The sequence below is a fragment of the Xyrauchen texanus genome, chromosome 2 (genome assembly GCF_025860055.1).
Source record: "Xyrauchen texanus isolate HMW12.3.18 chromosome 2, RBS_HiC_50CHRs, whole genome shotgun sequence".
NCBI classification, from domain to species: Eukaryota; Metazoa; Chordata; class Actinopteri; order Cypriniformes; family Catostomidae; genus Xyrauchen; species Xyrauchen texanus.
In genome coordinates, this window is record NC_068277.1 from 31,199,722 (window position 1) to 31,223,065 (window position 23,344).

The 23,344-nt window shown below is 41.2% G+C and overlaps 2 protein-coding genes across 4 annotated transcripts in view; one reads left to right on the top strand and one right to left on the bottom strand.

Annotated features, from left to right (window-relative positions):
- LOC127661408 (CD81 protein-like) overlaps positions 1-6,843 on the bottom strand; it is a 47,978-nt gene extending 41,135 nt beyond the window's left edge. The window contains exon 1 of the mRNA XM_052152095.1: positions 6,666-6,843. Within this exon, the coding sequence (XP_052008055.1) occupies positions 6,666-6,731 (66 nt within the window). The 5' untranslated portion in view covers positions 6,732-6,843. The remainder of the gene's footprint in view (positions 1-6,665) is intronic.
- A 12,719-nt stretch (positions 6,844-19,562) lies between these two features.
- The window catches only part of LOC127618632 (potassium voltage-gated channel subfamily C member 1-like), a 74,634-nt gene continuing 70,852 nt past the window's right edge, over positions 19,563-23,344 (top strand). For all 3 annotated transcript variants that reach the window (XM_052091205.1, XM_052091218.1, XM_052091211.1), the window contains exon 1: positions 19,563-20,862. In XM_052091205.1, the coding sequence (XP_051947165.1) occupies positions 20,293-20,862 (570 nt within the window). In that variant the 5' untranslated portion in view covers positions 19,563-20,292. The remainder of the gene's footprint in view (positions 20,863-23,344) is intronic.

The following is a 23,344-nucleotide window of genomic DNA, read 5'->3' on the forward strand; positions in this document are numbered from 1 at the left end:
AGAGCGGAGGGCGGGGCCGGGTCATGATGCTACACACCCGGCCCCTAATCAGGCTAATCAAGCCTCAGAGAGGGATAAAGGCTGACTGGTGACTGCAGTGGGACAGAGAGCGAGAGATTTACGGGCAGCTGTCTGACACCTTTGTGTTGTGTGCTTGTCTTTTGGTTGAGTTTTACATAAAAATATTATTAATTTTGTCAAGCCGGTTCTCGCATCCTCATTTCCACTAATCACTTTTTACAAAGGAACAGTTTTTTTCCCTCAGGCTATCCATCTCATGAACAGTTCAAATGTATACTATAATTACGTGCAATACACAGCCTAGTCAATTATATTATGTAGAATATCCTACCTCTTTTCTTCTGCATTAAATTCCCTTGCACTGTATATAACAGATTTGTATTTGTACATAATACATTTATATTTTTGTCTAATTGTGTATTTAATACATACTTATATTTCTATTTGCTTTTTATTCTATTTTGTTTTTATTATCTGTCTTGTTGTATTTTTTTGTGCAATGGAAGCTTCTGTCACCAAGAAAATGTCCTTATCTGTGGAAGCATACTTGGCAATAAAGCTCATTCTGATCCTGATGACAGCGGAACTTTGTCACACTGGCCGGAAATGCAGCCGCCTGCTTGCTTTCGCATTCTAAAATAAGGTGGATACGCAGTCAGTAAGCAGCTTCCTCCATAGCAACATCCTTTCAAACACATAAAAAACTTTGCTATTTTATTCTCTTTTGCTTCGCTTAATTTCCAGATATATGATTTCCAGGGTTGTTGTTGTGTTTGTTTTCTTAACTTTCCATCACAACCTGATTGGAATTGTGGTACAATAGGGGGTTTCCATCTTACAAACCTTGGGATTCCCCCTATGTACTGGAGCGCATATACGAGGACATGAGGGACAGTAGTAGATATTTGAAATGGTATATTTTATAGTGTATGTGCTTTTCCCTTTTCCCACAGAAATGTTGAATTCTTTCCGCTGTGTTGACTTGGTGTATGGCTCCTTCCTATGACATTAGTTATCCAGTCTGTTTCATGCACATACACACTCTTCAAAAACCTGTTAAGAACGCTGCTAATGTGTTTACATGACCACATACCTGCATTCTCAGGGAGAAAACTGGGTGTGTTAAAGACGGTTTCTCTTAATTCCTTAAACAGTATAAAGAAAATGTCGCGTCCTGCAAAAAAAAACTAATTATCAGCTTTCTTAAGTGTATGTAAACGTGGTCACTGATAATAAATCTAGCTGGTGACTGACTCAAGTCAAATTCGACAGAGAAAATGGGACATAGCCAGCATGGGTCCCCCTTTACTATTTGCTCTTAAAACCCAAACATCCACAGTTATTAACACAATCCAACCCATCCCATCTTCCTTTCTCAACACAAACACCCACACACCTCACCCAGAGTTGCCAACTATGGTTTAGGGCTTTCTGGTTAGAACTTTTGATTACATAAAATTCAACAGGGCCAACAAACTAAGTGTACCAGTTCTAATTTGTGCTTTGTGTCTTTCAGGGTAAATCATAACAAATTACATCATGTAACTCTCTACAAGAACTTCACTTCAATCTTCATGTTCTAAATATTTGCGACCTGGCTGACATTGTGTTTATTTTTTCCAAATGTTTAACTACATTTCTAAAGAGGAGAACATCAATTTTTTGAGAATTACCTTCCTGGTAAGGGGTAAGGAAGGAAGTCTATGCTGGGGGAATGCATAACGGTCCAAAGGAGGACAGTCCCAAGGTTTATGAACACAAATGTAATTATTCTGAATTTTAAAAATTCACTATGACAACATTTTAAAATAACCTAAACATTTACATCATGTGGTAACATCTAAATTCAATAATGTTAATAATGTTAATGTCAAGACTGAATTAGGTTATCCAATAAAAATAACAACTCTCCATACTAATTTTTTACAGTGTAGCTAAGTCTCAGCCTAAGATAAATCAGGGCTCCAGACTAAAGAAATGATGTAGGAGCCATGGGCTCCTAAACTGAATCATTAAAGAGCCAAATGGCTGTTTTTAGTCACCAAATCACAGAATTGCTTGATTTAGATTACTGATCAGAAACAAGATAGAAAGCCAAAGATAAGGAAGACAGCTGTTAACCCATTAATCTGAGGTTTAATAAACAGAATATTTTTTGAAAAGATAAGTTTGCATTCACTTTTGTCTCAAATATTCACACCCCTTTCATATTTTATAAAAAAAAAAAAAAAACAAGAGATAAAAAGGTTTTTTTTTTATTTAGTACTGCCCTTCAGAATCTACAATTACAGATAATTACATAAAGGATAGTATACATATAAGAGTGTTGTCTTCTTGAGCATCTATGAATTTTTGCACCTTGTGTAAAGTTATATATATATATATATATATATATATATATAAATAATTTAAAATGAAATTAATATTGCCTTAGTCTTTCTTTACAGATGGACCAGACACAGAGACTACAAGAGTGCAAATTAAATGAAATCCCAGATGCAGTTTATTGTGCTACTCCAATTCCAATCAATAATTACTAGAAGGAAAAAAGTGGTACACAATATTTAATTATAAATTGAGCCCGAAATACAAATGGAACTCTTATTTTGAAATGTCTGCACTCTCAGTGTGAGTTCACTGATGGCTGATTCGCTGAGAAAGTGAATCTAACCTGAACTCCTGAGTTCAAACCCTCAGTTCTTTTTGGGTGATTCATGAAAAAGACCAGGTTCAAAAGAGTCATTTGTTCACAACTATCTCGCGCTGGGTTTGTTGTTGCGTGCGGTTTCAAAACAGACAGATCTTACGCCCACTATACACTGTAGGTTTTTACAGTCCTTTAAGATTGTTATTTGTCAGATAGTATGATATGAACACATTGAGATTGCTATAGCACACTGTGCGATACACATCGGTGGTCCCAATCATCCCATATAACAGAAGTATATAATGTAGACTGTTATTTGAATAGAAGCGAAATGCCGAGTTTTGCCAGGAACAGCGTTTTTCTTTTCTTTTCTGAAAGTCAGCTCATAAACATTTACGTTGTTTCAATACCACTCCATCACCTGTCAAATAGGCCTTTAATAAGACATCCTTATCACAAATAAAAAACAATTACAGATGTTGAGAATTATGCACCAGTGGGGAGGTAGCCTACAGTAATAATTAGCTACCAGAAGCAAAGATTTATTGTGGAACTAGAAAGACTTGTGGCCCAAAAATTTACAAAGTCCTGTTCACATAGGGGAAATCAAAAAAGGTGGGTTATTGTACAGCTTTCTCCTCTTTTATTTGTAACCTATTGGCCATGCAAAAGTCAGAAAATTCATGTAGGCTAATAATATATTGCGCTTGCAAATTTCCTATGGAAAATGCACAAACATGACATACATTTCTATTATTGTATCCAAAAGCGAGATATTTTCAGCTGTCAACTCTCATACATCTCCACTATGTTGCCACCACTGTGGTTCTATTTTTTCCCCCTGACCCAGTGAGATGTGGTTGTAGAATGTCTGGTATGTCCATGCTAATATTCAGAGGTAGAAGCACCAGATCCTCTTTCAGACCCCTAAACCCAACCTCCAGTAACCACAACTTTCTGCTTAACCTGTTGATACCCACCACATTTTTTAGCACAAACCATGAAAATGAATTGCCTGAACTTAAATGGTTGTATTTACTGGACCCTTTGAAGTATGGACACAGTTGTAGTATCTTTTGAAAGAAGACAATTTGGGCTTTATTTCCCAAGTAGAATTATTATATGTTGTTATTTTTTAAAGTTAGAAAAGCTGAAGTTTATAGTAATGGAAATATTTTGTGCTGAACATTTTATAATCTATAAAAAACAATAATAAAATTGCCAAGACAACCCAGAAATGTTCTCAAAGCCACAAGTCTAAAGAAGTTGTGTTTCAAATCTGAAGAAGATCTAACAAAAAATGAGTTTCCTTTAAGCTTTTTTCTCTGTAAAATCACTGCTGGTGTACAGAGTAAAATTAAGGCTCCGTCTTTCAAGACGACACAAAATCTGACCGCACTGCTCTGCTATTATGAATAAAACTATGCTGCATTTTTAAAAATAGATTTTGGAGACAGGCACGTTTTGTTTATGAGACTCTAATATTTAAGATAATATAGTTTTACAACATGAATGCTGCTCAGATTGCATAGTTTGTTGAAGAACGATGACGAAGAGTAATTCATTCAGGCGAGATCATGTAAAAAAATGGAGAATATATCAATATTTCTCAGATTTGTCATTTTTAAGGACAAAGTGCTGTCGCTTGTCATGGACAATTGACCCAAGTGTGTCGAACTGGATTCATCTGGCGATCTTGTTTTCGTAACAAATGTATGATGTCAGTTTTGATATTGCATGTTTTCATTTGTACTCCTGGCACAAATAACTACATTTCTGTTTCTGGAGCATTGCTATCATGAAACAGAGATTGGATATCAATGTTGAACCCTTAGACCTTTGAAAAGATGTAAAATTTGTTAACATTAATTACATTTATAGACTGTAAATTATATATTAAATGTAAGCAGAGTGACGTCAATACCGCGTGCGGGGGAATTGAGTATCAACGGGTTAGGGTGTAACTAGTGTCAAACTGGTCTAAAGGGCTTTGCAATGGACTAATTCTAACATCTCTATAGGCATTTTCCCACCACAATCTATATCTAAGCTCAATAAGTAAAATGCATGGTGTCCTGTCCCTAATTGGTCATGTTGTTTTGCCATGTTCACACATGAAGAGTCTGACTACCTGTTGGGACAGAAGAAAATGGGTGTTAAACCCATTAGCAAGAGGGAACATTTGCTTTCAGTTTGTCTGGTTGGTTTTGGTTTCTTTTTACACAAAAAGTTCTGGCTAAAAGATTGAATATTGTTTCTCAATATGTCTTGAAATATGACCTGTGCCTCAAATGGCAGCTTTACTCATAATTTGTTTCCAGTTGTATTGTTTATGATGCTGCTTTCTGGGAAGAAAAGGAAGAAAAGTTTAGTTTTAACATCCTTTGCTACTTTTTTTTTTATTACACAATTATCACAAACACAATGCACTTCTCCGTTTCTCTGGTGATAAATTATGAACCAAGAGACTAAATTAAAAAAGTTAATGATTAATAAACCAATTTGGATGTATATTTCCAACCCAGTAAATGCCATGGTGACTGACATTGAAGGAATACTAAATACAAGTTAAGGTCAATTGACAGCATTTGTGGCAAAATGTTGATTACCACAAACATTTATTAAGACTCGTCCATCTTTTTCTATAAAAATAAAGCTAAAATTGAGTTTACTGTGAGGCACTTGCAATGGAAGTGAATGGAGCCAATTTTTGGAGGGTTTAAAGGCAGAAATGTGAAGTTTATTATTTTACAAAAAGCACTTCTGTTAAAACTCTTTTTTTGAGTTGTAAATTTTTTTACATTTTCATATTTACAGTCATTTTAGGGTTTTAGTTTTGTTTTTTTTTTTACATAAAATCATGTTAATACATTAATTATTTATGTCTTGTGGCTATACTTTTGAAACAGTGCAAATTTTAAAGTTTAAGGATTGGCCCCATTCACCTCCATTGTAAGTGCCTCACTGTTACCCAGATTATACCTTTTTTTAAGGTAAAAATACCTTTTTGTGGTAATCAAAATAATGCTACAAATGCTGTCTTGAATGCATGCTGTATTGAACATGGAATATTCCTTGAATTGTTTAGTGTTGTAAAAGGCACAAATACAGGAACACTCTATACTTGTGAACAGCCTTTTTATTTGCATAGACTTCAAATGTGTTCTGTTATGTGAGCAATGGGTGAAATCCTGCTCTTTAAACCATGAATGCCCTCCTTGAAGTTTTATGTGTGCGTTCTTGTACTTTCATATCAGTTATGGATTCTACTACTGAAGATTGGAAATGAGTGTCAGAAAAATCTATTTTGAAATTAAAAGTGGTCAACTCTAATAAGCTTTACAGTAGCCTATTTAGCTATAACCACATGAATATTAATGAGACAAACCCTCTTTAAGCGATTTGGCTGTCTGGAATATTTTATTGCCATTCACTTTTCCAGCGTCCTTTCCAACCAAAAAGGAACGGGAGAGATCAGACAACGCCAGTTGTCTCACTGTTGTCCTTTATGACTTCATAGTGTCGCCGAGTGTGACAAGGGAGTGCATATTATTTATTAGCGCAGTAATAACATAGACGTGAAATAAGTTATAATATACATAGGAGAACTCTTTGTTTGGAGGTTTTAATGGGCGGTAGCTGAGAGGTCTTGTTGCTGCACTGTTCCGCCCGTGACCACATAATTTTCGCTTTGACGAGAAGCGGCTCTATCGCTATTTTTACTGTTTATCCTTTTGTACTGCCTATTATATAATCCAATGTGCCGTTAACATAAAAACATTTGTATAACAAAAAGTATCATTTTCAGATAGTTAAATTATTACAAGACATAACGTGCACGATAATCTATGTTGTTCATTATTAAATGTAGCGGCGCAAATTGTCTTCCGATTACAATGCCAGTTCACATCGACTGAAAACATGAAGGATAATCGGAACCAATGGCGGTCTCTAGGGCCAGACACAAGACCATCGCACAAGGTGAATGACCACTTACCCAGAAAATGAAATTGAAGAAGAACAGCAAGTATTTGATGCATTTTGTGCAGCCTTCCACGCCCATGGTGTCGGTTTCAATCAGATGTTAATGCCGGTTACCAGAGAAGTGTCTCACTGTAGAAGTAACGCAGTGCTCGCGCAGACTGAACTAAAATCTGAGTGCGCGCGTGCGCGTGTTATAGTCTGTGTGCTGCTCTTAATTTAGTCGACGTAAAAAACGGGCAACACCCAGTTTCCTCCCCCTTACAGTGTCCCATTGCCAAATAACAGAGACACATACAATGATAATAATAATAATGATATTATTTTTGAATGTGTCTCCGTTCAGAATACATTAAAGACCGTTTTCAACCGTCAACTTGTAACAACAGTATGACTGGTATACAAATGGCTGATCCATAACCAGTTCCATTTCAATTTAAAGCTTTTCACCTCTGACAATAATGTTGCTTCTTATTCTTTTACATAGTGATTATCATTTTAACACCTTAACGGACTTACATTTTAAATAACGATAATGATGGCTTGAAAACAATGAGAGGTAAAAAAACAGATAATCTGTTTGACAACGTCTGATTATGTCTTCACCTGGTGGCTGAAAAGATCATAGAGGGGTTTAGAGAATATTTATGCATACAGGGTTGGGAGGGTTACTTTTGAAATGTATTCCACAACATTACAGAATACATGCTGTAACATTTAATTTTTAACGTATTCCGTTAGATTACTCAAGGTATTGTAAATACTTCAGATTACTTCTTCAGCACTGGTAGTTTTTTTTTCACTTGTTTTGACTATAAAAACTCAGTACAGCAAGACAAAATATACATGTTAAAAACACTTTCTCTGAAAAACCTAAATATCTCATGTAGTGTTGTTTCTAAAACAAGATTCATCAAATTGATCTTGTTTTAAAGATTTTTATATATCTTTACAGGAAAACAATTCAACAATTATTATCAAGAATACGATGTATGCCCTAATATCAAAGGTCTTACTAGAAAAAAGAAATGATGATCCAACGTGAATTTTTTGGATAAAAAATATGATTGTGGCTGGTAACATGTGCATGTAAAATGGCTAGAAATAGCATTTTAGCTTAGCGTAAAGCTCAAAACACAAGGTTTATTTCTATTTCTTCTGCTCCAAACTTACTTCAAACTTACTTCTCTGTCTGCTCGTATGAATGTAACACATCATAAGAAAGTGTTTCACTGCCGTTCAAATGCACTTTGGATCGCATCATTTATATGTATAAATGTTTTCCATCTGAAAGGACTAAATATTAAATGAAACAAATGACAATAAAATGCAAAGTAATCTCTTCAATAATCAAAATAATTTTTGAATGTAACTGTATTCTAATTACCAATTATTTCAATTGTAACTGTAGTGGAATACAGTTACTTATATTTTAATTTAAATATGTAATCCTGTTACATGTTTTCTGTTACTCCCCAACTCTGAATATATATATATATATATATATATATATATATATATATATATATATATATATATATATATATATATATATATATATATTTATTTTTTTTTTACATATTTCATGATTTTAAAACAGTTAAAAGTAAAAGTAGGCACATTTGCTCAAGGTGCTTCGAGCCCAATGTAACTACATTGAACATCCCGCTAAAGACAGAAATAATCAACACCTCAGAAACAACTGGGTACACTGAATACAGTTGTAATGGAGTAAGTTTGAACTTCATTTTCTGTATGCATCATCACATTAACATCCTCTCTCTGTGTATTCTTACTCCTCTTTCATAGTGAATAAATCATTATTTCTGAATGACCATAACAGGAAATTTTGCTTGTTATAATTATTGATTTGTCTACTTCAATTAATGTATTTGTGGTGTGGTTGTGGTTGTGGTTGTGGGTGTGGTGTGGTGTGGTGTGGTGTGGTGTGGTGTGGTGGTCTAATGCACATAACTGGTAAACTGGTAACCAGAAAGTCGCTGGTTCAATCCCACAGCCACCACCATTGTGTCCTTGAGCAAGGCACTTAGCTCCAGGTTGCTCTGGGGGTATTGTCCCTGTAATAAGTGCACTGTAAGTCGCTTTGGATAAAAGTGTCTGCCAAATGCATAAATGTATTTTGGTACATAGGATGTACGGTCAAAGAGACAATCAGACAAACATAATCAACTGTAAGGCTTCTCACAGGAAGGAGGACAGGAAGCAGGTCTTCAGTACAAGGTAAGCTTTTAATTCCCTTTGTTTCTATAACACAATACACACAATATAATACAAGCGCACTGAGTTGGCTTGTCGTCTCTCTCCGACTGGAGGCTCTGTGTCTGCTTTTATGCCGCTCTCCTCGTGCTCACTGGAATTAGAGACAGGCGTTAGGCATAATTTAGCTCAGGTGTAAGCGCCCTTACCGCTTTCCTCTCCCGGACGGGCGCTTGACCACGCCCCCGCTGCCACATACCCCCACCGCCCGACTCAGGCCGGGGCACCATCCAGCCTGTCTACCACTCCCCCCTCATTTCTGGAGAGAAAGTCAGCGACAGCCATCTGCACCCCCGGTCTGTGGACCACCTTGAATTTAAAGGGCTGGAGAGCCAGGTACCAACGGGTGATCCGGGCATTAGTATCTTTCATGCGGTGGAGCCACTGGAGTGGGGCGTGATCTGAGCAGAGGGTGAAGGCCCGCCCCAGCAGGTAATACCGGAGGGTGAGGACCGCCCACTTGATGGCCAAACACTCCTTCTCCACGGTGCTGTACTTAGTCTCCCTCAAAGAGAGCTTCCGGCTAATGTACAGCACTGGGCGCTCCTCCCCCTCCACCACCTGCGAGAGTACGGCCCCCAGTCCTCTGTCTGAAGCGTCCGTCTGCAAAATAAAAGGGAGAGAGAAGTCAGGTGCATGAAGAAGCGGCCCCCCACAAAGTGCGGCTTTAATCTGCATAAACGCCTGTTGACACTGCTCCGACCATTGAACCGGATCTGGAGCCCCCTTTTTAGTGAGGTCAGTCAGCGGGCTGGTGACGTCCGAATAATTAGGTACAAACCTTCTATAATAGCCAGCCAGCCCCAGGAACTGCCTCACCCCCTTTTTGGTCTTAGGTCTAGGGCAAGTCGCAATCGCCGCGGTCTTATCAATATGGGGACGCACCTGGCCATGACCCAAGTGGAACCCCAGATACCGTACCTCCACACGCCCAATCGCACACTTCTTAGGGTTTGCTGTGAGCCCCGCCCACCGCAGCGATCTCAGGACGGCCCTCAGATGTTGCATGTGCCGCTGCCAATCATTGCTATAAATGATAATATCATCTAAATAGGCAGCGGCGTAAGCAGTATGCGGTCTGAAGATCCGATCCAGGAGTCGCTGAAACGTGGCCGGAGCCCCAAACAAACCGAAAGGAAGCGTCACAAATTGGTGTAATCCAAACGGCGTCGTGAAGGCTGTTTTCTCACGGGACATTGGTGTCAAGGGGATCTGCCAGTAACCCTTTGTTAAATCCAAGGTCGAATAAAATCGAGCAGTACCTAACCGATCGAGCAGTTCATCAACACGGGGCATTGGGTACACGTCAAATTTAGACACCGCGTTGACTTTTCTGTAATCCACACAGAATCGAACAGACCCGTCGCTCTTCGGAACAAGAACAACCGGGCTGGACCAATCACTGTGGGATTCCTCTATTACGCCCATATCAAGCATCGCATCTAATTCCTCCCGAACTATTCTCTTTTTATGTTCGGGTAAGCGATAGGGGCGGCTACGTACCACCATGCCCGGTTCGGTCTCGATGTGGTGCTGTATGATGTTTGTACGGCCCGGTAGAAGGGAAAACACATCTGCAAATTCCATTTGTAGATCGGAAACCTCTGTGAGTTGACGCGGTGAGAGGTGGTCTCCACAAGTAACTGGGGTGTTGAGATTGCGAGCTTTGTTTACCTCCAGTCCGAGCTCCGCCCTCTCCGAACTAGCGTGGCCAACGTCACAGAGGCCGCCTCTTCTCTCCACAATTTCAGGAGGTTGAGATGGTATATTTGCCGCGTGCCCCCTCTATCGGTACGTTTAACTTCATAATCGAGATCCCCCACTCGTCGTGTGACCTCAAAGGGTCCTTGCCAATTGGCGAGTAATTTAGAGCTCGATGTTGGGAGTAATACGAGTACCTTATCTCCCGGTGCAAATTCCCGTAGCCGAGCACCCCTGTCATACAGCCGGCGTTGGCGTTCTTGAGCCTGGAGCAAATTCTCCTGTGTTAATTGCCCCAGTGTGTGGAGTTTTGCTCTAAGATCAAGAACGTACTGAATTTTATTTTTGCTATTAGAAGGTCCCTCCTCCCAAGCTTCACGGATGGCGTCGAGGACCCCGCGTGCGCGTCGCCCGTACAGCAGCTCAAACGGGGAGAACCCTGTGGAGGCTTGTGGGACCTCTCGTACTGCAAACAACAGGGGGTCCAGCCACTTATCCCAATTTCTAGCGTCATCGTGTACGAATTTACGAATCATGTTCTTGAGCGTCTTATTAAATCGTTCCACTAAGCCATCCGTCTGTGGATGGTACACGCTAGTGCGAATCGACTTAATGCCCAAGAGCTCGTAAAGTTCGCGGAGTGTTCGTGACATAAAAGTCGTGCCTTGATCGGGTGAGGATTTCTTTCGAATCCCCACCCGGGAGATTATCTTGAAGAGTGCCCCTGCAACACTACGTGCGGAGATGTTGCTCAGAGGCACTGCTTCCGGATATCGCGTCGCGTAATCCACTAGGACTAACACGAAGCGATGTCCTCGTGCTGTCCGTTCTAATGGCCCGACGAGGTCCATCCCAATTCTTTCGAAGGGGACCTCGATCTATGGTAGAGGGCGCAATGGTGCTTTTGGGGTGGTCGGTGGGTTTACCAGCTGACATTCACGGCACGCCGCACACCACCTGCGGACGTCACCGCCAATGCCCGGCCAATAGAAACAGGCTATTAGACGGAGAAGTGTTTTTCGTTCCCCTAGGTGACCGGCCATAGGATTATAGTGAGCCACCTGGAAAATCATTTCCCGGCGGCTCTGTGGAATCAACAATTGTGTCACTTCCTCTTTTGTTTGAGCGTCCTGCGTCACTCTATATAGACGATCTTTAATCACGGCAAAATACGGGTATGAAATGGCGATGCCCAGCCGAAGCTGTTGACCATCAATTACTCTCACTTGGTCAAGAGCATGTTTAAGGGTTTCGTCCCGCGACTGCTCTAGAGGGAAGTCCCCCTCAGGGAATTCCCTGAGAGGAGGGGCGGCCACCTCGCCCCTTCCCTCGTCATTCAGAGCAGCCGAGGACGGCCCCGGCTCCGCCTCTCCTGCCAAAGCATCGCACACCGCACACCTCTTCATGCAGGACCCATCTGGCAAATACCCTCTAAAATATCTTTAAAGCTCGGCCAATCAGTACCCAAGATTAGCGGATGAGTGAGGCGGGAACTAACCGCGGCCTCCACACTATGGTTTCTTCCCCTGAATTTAATCGCCAAAGTCACCAGGGGATACTTGTGAACATCCCCATGCACACACCTCACCCTCACCAGTTTAACTAAACCCAAAGCCCCGGGTTGAACCAAGCGTTGGTGGGTGGTGGTCTGATTGCAGCTGGTATCCAGCAAAGCTTGGTAAATACCCCCCCCGATCCTTACCGGAATCCGGTATGCTCCAGCCCGATAGGGGGCAGCCTGCGGGACGTCGGAGACCCGCACCACCATCCCCACCTCCATCAGCGGACACTGATCCCGGAAGTGGTCCGGGTCTCCGCACCTCCAACAGGCCAGCCCAGGCGTTGCGGCCGCATTTGTGCTGGCGGGCACCCCCACCTGAGGAGGAGAGCGGCTGAATGATGGGGAATGGGAGGGTACATTCTCCCAAGGCCAGGAAGCTGGTCTCTGGAACCCTCCACGCCTGCGTGGGGCAGGAACGGGCCCTGGGGAGAAAACAGAAGGAGAGAACATAGGGAAGGGGGCGAGGGCAGGGGCAGACACAAGGGAAGGGGAAAGAGAGAGAGACGAAGAAGAAGAAGGCTCGTACGCCCTCGGGATCGCCGCCAAGTGGTCCTCCGCCAGCCGAACAGCTTCCTCCAGCGACGCCGGGCGATGGCACTGGACCCACCCCGCTGTCTTCCGAGGCAGCCGTTGAACGAACTGTTCCAGTACCATCTGGTCGATTACTCCCTCGACGTCGCGGTCCCCTGCGAGCAGCCACCTCCGACAGGCGTCCCGGAGCCGTTGAGCGAACGCGAACGGGCGATCGGACATCCCTAGTTTCATGCCCCGGAAGAGCTGGCGATTCTCTTCCGGGCTCCGACCGACCCGCTGTAGAATAGACCTCTTCAGATCGGTGTAGGCCAGGAGGTTCGACGCCGGCAGCTGCTGTGCCGCAAGTTGAGCTTCCCCGGACAGGAGGGGAATCAGGCGGGCTGCCCACAATTTCTGCTGAGCGCTCGAACAAATCGAGGAAGGCCTCAGGATCATCTGCTGTCCCCATCTTCTGTAGCATGGGGGGGGGGCAGCGTAGCGCGGGTGTCCGGGGTCGCGGTTGTGGGCGACGCCTCCTCCTGGCTGAGGAGGCTCGGATGGCGAGCCGGTCCTCTGCCTGAGCCCGCATGATTTAAAAAAAACAGCGATCCTGGTCCTGCCAGAGCTCAAGCAGGGATTGCTGGTGGCCTTGATGCAGCGTTGCGAGGGACTGGAGGACTTCTGCCAGCTGGGAGGACTCTATGGGGCGACCACTTTCCATGCTTCCTTTAAAGTCCCGGGTTTCGGCACCAGTGTAAGGCTTCTCACAGGAAGGAGGACAGGAAGCAGGTCTTCAGTACAAGGTAAGCTTTTAATTCCCTTGTCTCTATAACACAATACACACAATATAATACAAGCGCACTGAGTTGGCTTGTCGTCTCTCTCGGACTGGAGGCTCTGTGTCTGCTTTTATGCCGCTCTCCTCGTGCTCACTGGAATTAGAGACAGGTGTTAGGCATAATTTAGTTCAGGTGTAAGCGCCCTTACCGCTTTCCTCTCCCGGACGGGCGCTTGACCACGCCCCCGCTGCCACATCAACATTGTAGCAAATGCTCCTAGAGTTTAGTTAGCTTTACATCAGTCAGAAAGCTTAGATGGACAGAGAGATAGAAAATTATGCAGTGGAAATGATTTTGCTAAGTTTAGTCAAAAAAATATTATTTTAAATGTGTTTTTGTTTGTTTGCATGTGTGTTACATGTCACAGGATGCCTCGTATCGGGGTTAGGAAACCATGAGAGTATTTCCAGTTAATGTGATAGAATTGATATATATGCAAGGAATATTTGAACACAATCACAGAGTATAAAATATGTCAGAAAATTTAACTTATTAGGTATAATGTCTTATTTAGCAAGTCAAGTCAAGTTTATTTTTAAAGTACATTTAAAAACAACAACTATTGAGCCAAAGTGTTTTACAATAGTAATACATCCAAATATAAAACATACACAAGAATAACAGCAATGAAGTTGGAAACCACACTACAAGAAATAATTAGACATTAAAAAAAATAACATAAATAATAAAAGACACAAACATGACAGGAAACACAACTAGAACATAAAATCACTTTAAACCTCAAAAGTTAAGGAATGAAAATGAGACTTTAAATTGGATTTAAAAATGGAAAAGGTACCTGATATGAAATGGAAGACTGTTCCACAACTTAGGGGCAGCTATTGAAAAATCTGATCACCTTAGCACATTACAACTGTCCTGAGGTACTGTTAAAACTGTACTTGGCATGGGGACAGTTGCTACAAAAGCACACCTTGTCTTCAAACATTAATTGTAGAATATACAGTGCATCCGGAAAGTATTCTCCACATTTTGTTATGTTACAGCCTTATTCCAAAATTGATTAAATTCATTATTTTCCTCACAATTCTACAAACAATACCCCATAATGACAACGTGAAAGAAGTTTGTTTGAAATCTTTGCAAATTTATTAAATATTTTGTTGTAGTACCTTTGGCACCAATTACAGCCTCAAGACTTTTTGAGTATGATGCTACAAGCTTGGCACACCTATTTTTTTGGCAGTTTCTCCCATTCCTCTTTGCAGGACCTCTCAAGCTCCATCAGGTTGGATGAGGAGTGTCAGTTCACAGCCATTTTCAGATATTTCCAGAGATGTTCAATCGGGTTCAAGTCTGGGCTCTGGCTGCGCCAATCAAGGACATTCACAGAGTTGTCCAGTAGCCATCCTTTGTTATCTTGGCTGTGTGCTTAGGGTCTTGTCCTGTTGGAAGATGAACCTTCACCCCAGTCTGAGGTCCAGAGCGCTCTGGAGCAGGTTTTCATCAAGGATGTCTCTGTACATTGCTTTCCCTCGATCCTGACTAGTCTCCCAGTTCCTGCCACTGAAAAACATCCCCACAGAATGATGCTGCCACCACCATGCTTCACTGTAGGGATGTTATTGGCCAGGTGATGAGCGGTGCCTGGTTTCCTCCAGAAATGACACTTGCCATTCAGGCCAAAGAGTTCAATATTTGTTTCATCAGACCAGACCAGAAACCTTTTGGCAAACTCCAGATGGGCTCTCATGTGCATTTTACTGAGGAGTGGCTTCCATTTGGCCACTCTTCCATACAGGCCTGATTGGTGAAGTGCTGCAGAGTGGTTGTTCTTCTAGAAGTTTCTCCTCTCTACACAGAGAAAGGCTGGTGCTCTGTCAGATTGACCATCGGGTTCTTGGTCACCTCCCTGAATAAGGCCCTTCTCCCCCGATCACTCAGTTTGTCCAGGTGGCCAGCTCTAGGAAGAGTCCTGGTGGTTCCAAACTTCTTCCATTTATGGATGATGGAGGCCAATGTGCTCATTGGGACCTTCGATGCTGCAGAAAGTTTTCTGTACCTTCCCCAGATCTGTGCCTCGATACAATCCTGTCTCGGAGGTCTACAGACAATTCTTTGGACTTCATGGCTTGAGCTCTGACGTGCACTTTTAAATGTGGGAACTTATATAGACAGGTGTGTGCCTTTTCAAATCATGTCCAATCAACTGAATTTACCACAGGTGGACACAGTCAAGTTGTAGAAACATCTCTAAGATGATCAGTGGAAACAGGATGCTCCTGAGCTTAATTTTGAGTGTCATGGCAAAGGCTGTGAATACTTATGTACATGTGATTTATATATTTATTTATTTATTTTTTTTAAATTTCAATAAATTTGCCAAGATTTCAAACAGACTTATTTCACGTTGTCATTATGGGGTATTGTTTGTCGAATTTTGAGTAAAATAATGAATTTAAACCATTTTGGAATAAGGCTGTAACATAACAAAATGTGGAAAAAGTGAAGCGAAAAGTGAATACTTTCCGGATGCACTGTATGATCAATGAATGCAGGTTTTTGGTATTTATTTTGTTTGTAGACACACTGTAAAAAAGGTTAAGCCATCTCATTTACATTTATGCATTTGGCAGATGCTTTTATCCAAAGCGACTTACAGTGCACTTATTACAGGGACAATCCCCCCCAGAGCAACATGGAGTTAAGTGCCTTACTCAAGGGCCCAACAATGGCATCTTGGTGGTGCAGGGGCTTGAACCCCCGACCTTCTGGTCAGTAATCCTGAGCCTCAACCACTGAGCCACCACTGCCCCTCACTAAATTAATATTTAGTTCCACAGATATTTCACTGAATTAAATGAAGTAGTTAACTGAAGGTGGAAAGTGTCATAACAAGACTGTTAAAAGGGTCCATTGCTTTGCTTTGTATTAATTTTTTTCTTCTTTTCCATACTTAACTTTTGAAAATAATGTTTGTTTTGGAGTATAAATGAAGGTTATTAGTGAACATTTTGTTGTATATCTGGTCTGATGCTGTTGTTATGAAGAAGCCAGTAACAATAGCAGGCTATGAAATGGAAGGAGGAGCTGTGAAACCAGACAACGTAAACTGTGTGGACACTACATTTACTAAAATAATAATTGATAAATTCTGATAAAACCAACCAATAATTGTATAAGCTTTTTGTTATCAGCATGAAATTCCAAGGTCAGCTCTGCACTGTCAGACTCCTCTTCCCCACTAGGTGTCACTAATGCACAAAACGCACTACAAAGTATACTACAGAAAGTATACTACAACATATTTTACATCCATGCATGCTGTGTTCATTGTACTGTGGTTTTTTAAATTCACCTATTAATGGAATTTTTAAACTATGACTCCTATCATTATTTTTGTTGTCAAATGGTGTGTTTTCTTGCTGGTTGATGTATGAATCTGCAATGAATGTTCACTTGCTCTAACAGGCAGCAGACGAAAGCCGAGGTCAGTGCAACATTTTGCTACCAATCGTAACCCCCACCCCATCAGGGTTAATGGGTTTCTGACAGTGAAACGCTAGTGATACCCATGAGATGCTCTAAGAATCAGTAAGTGGACATTACCTTTTTTTTTATTATTATTATTCTCAAGCCTAATTGCTTTTCCTCCTCAATAGACCAAGGTCATTTGGGATAAATCCTATTATGTCTCCTCTGAGATGAAGCACATACTTTAATCTGCCTTTAAGTTGTCAGCAATAATGATTCGAAAACGAAACAGGTAAGACCAAAACGTTAACTGAACAGGCAGTCACCAATACATGTTTTGTTTACTGGCCTCAGGTAACAGCGGCTGAGTACTTCTGTTCTAACAAACAGATCTTACAGCGAATTCAGAAAAAGTAGGTTGATTTTTCTTGAGCTAAACTCGGTCTGTGCTTACCGAAATTCAAAGCATTGCCACCAGTTGCTGAATATTGTGGAAAAGTAATTTTTTTCCGTAATTTAATTCAAAAAGTGGAACTTTCATATATTCTAGATTCATTACACATCAAGTGAAATATTTCAAGCCTTTTTTTGTTGTAATCTTGAGGATTACGGTTTACAGCTCATGGAAATCAAAATTATATTTGTGCAAAAGGAGCCCCAACCAAGTATTGAGTGCATAAATTAACATACTTTTCAGAAGGTCGATATTTCTGTATTATAAATTCTTTATTCTAATATTTTGAGATACTGAATTTTTGATTTCCATGAGCTGGAAGATGTAATCACCAAGATTACAACAAAAAAAGGCTTGAAATATTTCACTTTATGTGTAATATATGAAAGTTCCACTTTTTGAATTAATAACTTTTCCATGATATTCAAATTTTTTGAGATGCAAGGGTATATATATATATATATATATAACTGGAATTCACATGACATCATGTCAGTAAAGCCACTGTGCTGCCATATTGCTATGACCAAATTTCAATGTCCCTATTGACTTAATAGGAAATCATCTAATTTCAGAGAATAAACATTATTCATTCAATCACCAATTTTATATCTGAAACTGCATGTACATCCCTACAACACAAATGTCCTACACATGTAATTATTTAATAATTACGGTATTACATGTTATTATTAATTATTTATTATACATTTTTCCAGTTTCTTGAAAGGCAGAGCGAGTTATGTGTATCTATATCAAACATTATCCACCTCTAACAAATTTCAGCAGCAAATAGATCAGCTGAATGTAAATAAGTTCACTGAAATTGAGGTAAGATACAAACAGTCATTTTCAGACTTATTTATTGTGAATATCGAAGTGCATGTTCAGAGTTATTTGTTTTATGTTTTCATAAGCAAAACTGGTTAAAATTAAACTGATATGCTAAGTTTAAATGGCAGACAAACATGTATTTTATGGCATGTATCCATTTATGACAACAGCGAGTGCTTCAATATGACAACAGGCAAATCTGACTTTTTAAGGACCCTCAGAGGCAAACTTTGATGTTGTCAAAACAAGCAAATATTACAACTTGTGGACAATTTTCCTTTGGTGATCATTGTGCTGCATTGCAGGCTGAATACAGGCAGATAAATGCTCTGACATCACGATCCGTGTACATCTTCTCCCTAACGAATGTTATTCATAACAAGCAAATTTAAAATGAAACATGATTGTCACTAGAGGGTGAAATGCAACTGTCGTATCCGCAGGTCGGAGATGGGGAAATGGGTGTCAGTCACTGATGCTCTGTGACATTCTGGGCATACAAAAATTGCAGCTTAAACACTTCCAGTGGCTTCACATCCTGCTAGTTTGACGTTGCGTCAGCAATCCAGTTCTATACATATATAACAGTGGTTCCAAACCATTTCCAAAGATTACATTTTAAACAGTCACCTCCATACTGCATATTACAGTATACACACACATAGCGTAAAACGTAGCTTAAGTGAAAACATGCTTATTTCTAGTGTATCATTAATGAAAAATGTCAAATAAAAAAAAAATAATTATTTAATATTTAAGGTGCTGTAAGCAACCTTTTACCTTTTACTCCATATGAGGGAGCCTTTTACCTCAAGTGTGTGGGGTAAAAGGCTCATTCACCACCTTTTTTAAAAACTAAATTTAAAACAACCTTCCATTATTATTTATTTTCACGCAAATGATGTTGCTTTATCAATATTGAATAAAAATAAACAAATACAATTTCAATTTTGATGCATTTTGTGACCAGAAAAACAGCTCTTGTGCCTTTAGCCCCGTTGTACCCTACTGTACTATGTTAACACTACATTTTCTGTTGGTCTATTGTCTCACGAAGGAACCTGCAGAGACAGGATAATGAGGGAAAACGCAGCATGCCGCAGCGTATTTGCAGGCTTGTCATAGATGTGCTGTGCTCAAGGTCTTCTCATCACTATTACACGTGTAGAGTTCTGAGCAGTGCTTTTCACCGTCTGAAACCATCCCAGTATATAGTCTCGTGCACCGTCTACTGAGCTACTCAGCAATTGCGCATGCGCGTCGCTGGGCTCTAGATGAGGTTCGTGTTTTGTCTCTCCGCAGGAGTGACGAGTTTCTCTACTTGCATCGCCAAGAGAGACACAGGCAACGGAATACTGAAAACATACAGTCTACGTCGTGCAATTACAAAGGATAGCTACCAATCGCTACTGGACAACACCGGAGGACCTCACCAACTAGTACATTTTTGGTGAAAAAATAGGATTTTAAAAGGACCCAGGATCTCACTTCAAAGCTGACGTCTTCTCTATCCAGTGGTTTAAAAAAACATATTCTAGATGTGATGTTTGTTGAGCTTGTGAACAAAAGGCTTCTGATTTTAGGTATATCGACTTGCTTTGGAAAAAACGACTTATATCAAATCAGAAAAACGTCTAAAATGTGACCATTACAGTTTAGCGTCGGTCCCTCTGTTGCTTTGTATGATTTGAGGGGGCGTCTCCTGGGAATCAGGGCAGTGCATGCGTCTCGTTTTGTAGACAGGACGATTGTAAGGAGAGCGGAAGGAAAGTGCACTCTGGAGCTGTCCGTTCAGAACCACACACACGTTACTGTGCCACCAGCGGCACACCGCATCCCATCAACCTCGCACCTTTACTGGAGCTCATGTTATGGACCACAATGTTATTATATTTTCTGCGTTGATTCAGTTTTTTGTCTCCTTCTCTCTGCTTATTTTTCCCGCTGCTAACAATTACGCACATGCACCCTCCTGGTCTTTCAGCGTTGTAATGCCTGGCCCGTGCTCGAGACATGCCTGAGCGACGAGATGGGCCAGGGTGACGAGAAAGACCGTGTTGTGATTAACGTGGGAGGGATTCGACACCAGACCTACCGCAGCACCTTGCGCACTCTACCTGGCACTCGTTTAGCCTGGCTCGCCGAGCCCGATGCCCACAGTCACTTTGATTATGACGCACAGATTGACGAGTTTTTCTTTGACCGCCACCCAGGAGTTTTTGCACACATTCTTAATTACTATAGGACTGGCAAGTTACATTGCCCCGCTGATGTTTGTGGTCCTCTCTACGAGGAAGAGTTGGCCTTCTGGGGAATCGATGAGACAGATGTGGAGCCGTGCTGCTGGATGACGTACCGGCAGCACCGGGAGGCCGAAGAAGCCCTGGATAGTTTCGGTGGAGGGCCAGCTGAAATGAGCAATGACGATACGGAAGGAGATGGTTTGGGGGATTCAGGGGATGGAGATGAGGAACTTGAGATGACCAAACGGCTGTCACTGGGGGACTCACCTGACGCCAAATCTGCTGGGTTGTGTCAACGTTGGCAGCGACGTGTTTGGGCACTCTTTGAAGACCCATATTCCTCAAAATATGCAAGGGTGAGTGAGTCATAAACGCGTCTTAAAGTGGCATTGAGAATAGGCAAGTATGCATTTTTGCAATAGCCTTTAGTTAAGTAGCCTACGTGTTGCACTGGATAATGCATCAACTACTGAAGCAGTGTTATGAAACACTTTTTCTTTATTTTAGTCACCGCTACGACTATCAATGTACTTAAAGGCTGAGAGCTGATCACAATGCACATTAATGAAAGAAAAACAAACAAACAAACAAAAAAAAAAACAACAACAACAACAAAAAAAAGCAACTGGATGTCTTTATATTAATGTGATCCTTTTCCGATCCCTTTAGCGTTTTTTCATTTGCGATGTATCAAAATGAACCTGATTTGTTCACCCTGGGGGAAACATGTGCATTCATTCCAGGCGTCGTGTAGCATTGATCGATAGCTTCTCTGAGGCTGGCAATACTGCTGTGCCACGCGCCGTGAGCTCCCTTTCGCGCCCCGGGCGTGCTCGTGCTCAAATTAATCACACCGGGAGAACATTAAAAAGAATGCATCACGAGGCAAAGCCTTTCCTTTATTTATATGCCCATGCTGCTGTGAGAAAACACAGACACTCAAAGCCGACAACATCATTATGTACATATTTATTCATTTTATTTAGGTATTTTCTCTTCAGTAGGCTACATCTGATTGACTTGAGATGCTAGATGTCTCTCGGTAATTTAACGTTATCTGTTGGGCTTTAATGTGTTTTTGTGTTTTGTAACAAGGGCAATAAAACAAGTCCAGTCTGATTTGACATTGCCCTTTTGTTTAATGCCTGTTTAATAGAAGTGCACTATAAAAAAAATTATATTTGCATAATAAAAAACAAGTAAGATTTCTATCTCCAGAGCACCAAGACATTGTCTATTAAACATCAACACAATCTAAATGTTCCTATGCTTCACATATAGAACTGGCAATTTGGACTACACGTCACCAACTTTGTTAAGTTTACCCATGGAAAATGCATGTATATCTCATGTTATTCTGCTAATAAAGTCCCGTAGGCCTATCACCTTGGTAACAGCTTGAATCAGGGGCGGACTGGGAAGAAAATTCAGCCCGGGATTTTACATAGAAACTGGCCCAAAAGTTGTTGAGCATTCTGCATATCCATTTTGTGGCATGTTCTGCATAATGTGGTAGCCATATTTTGCAGCCGGCCCACCTGGAAAAGTCCCAGTTCTCCCAACGGCCAGTCTGAGACCGGAAGGACAGCTGATCGTCCTCGCAGAGGAAGGCCACGTGTAACAACACCAGCACTGGATCGGTGCATCCGAATATCACACCTGTGGGACAGATACAGGATGGCAACAACAACTGCCCGAGTTACACCAGGAATGCACAATCCCTCCATCAATGCTCGGACTGTCCGCAGTAGGCTAAGAGAGGCTGCACTGAGGGCTAGATATGACCAGCAACAATGTTGCCTATGTGCACAAACCCACCTTCACTGGACCAGATAGGACAGGCAAAAAGTGCTCTTCACTGACGGGTCGTGGTTTTGTCTCACCAGGGGTGATGGTCGGACTCACGTTTATCGTCGAAGGAATGAGCATTACACCGTGGCTTGTACTCTGGAGCGGGATCAATTTGGAGGTGGAGGGTCCATAATGGTCTGGGACTGAGCTTGTTGTCACTGCAGGGAATCTCAACACTGTGCGTTACAGGGAAGACATCCTCCTCCCTCATGTGGTACCCTTCCTGCAGGCTCATCCTGACATGACCCTCCAGCATGACAATGCCACTCACATTATTCAATTTCTGTTAGTCACATGTCTGTGAAACTTGTTCAGTTTATGTCTTAGTTGTTTAACCTTTTTATGTTCATACAAATATTTACACATTAAGTTTGCTGAAAATAAAAGCAGTTGAAAGTGAGAGGACATTTCTTTTTTGCTGTGTTTAGATCAGCACTTTAATTAATAACATGACTGATTGATCTAGTGGCAATATTTTGCCTTTAGTTTTTAGAGTATTTGGATTCTAATTTGCCCAAATATAACTTTTTATTTTAATAAAACAAGATTGCTTATGTACGTCAGGATGGGTCTTACACTTTAAGAATAAAATGCAATAAAAGATGCGGGGAGATGAGAGTAGCGGAAACACAGACACATTTATTGACAGTTCTGTTTATGAAAAAACAGCGAACTCTCAAATTCAGACAGTGACAACCACAAACTCTCTGCTCCAGCAGCGGGAACCCGGAATGCGCCTGAGTGCCCATGAACGTATAAGACACAGTTCACAAACAACCGTCTGCCATCACACAACCCAGCCATACAACACACCGTTTATATAGGGAGGAAATACACTGCGCACCAGTGTGCCCCATCAACAGTCAGCTCACCTGGATACCCCACACCTGAGAGCAATTAAGAGAGAGGGAGAGAAAGAGAAAAAGACAACAAACACAAACACACACACTACATACACACAAACAATACTTTCGAGAAGGCCATCAC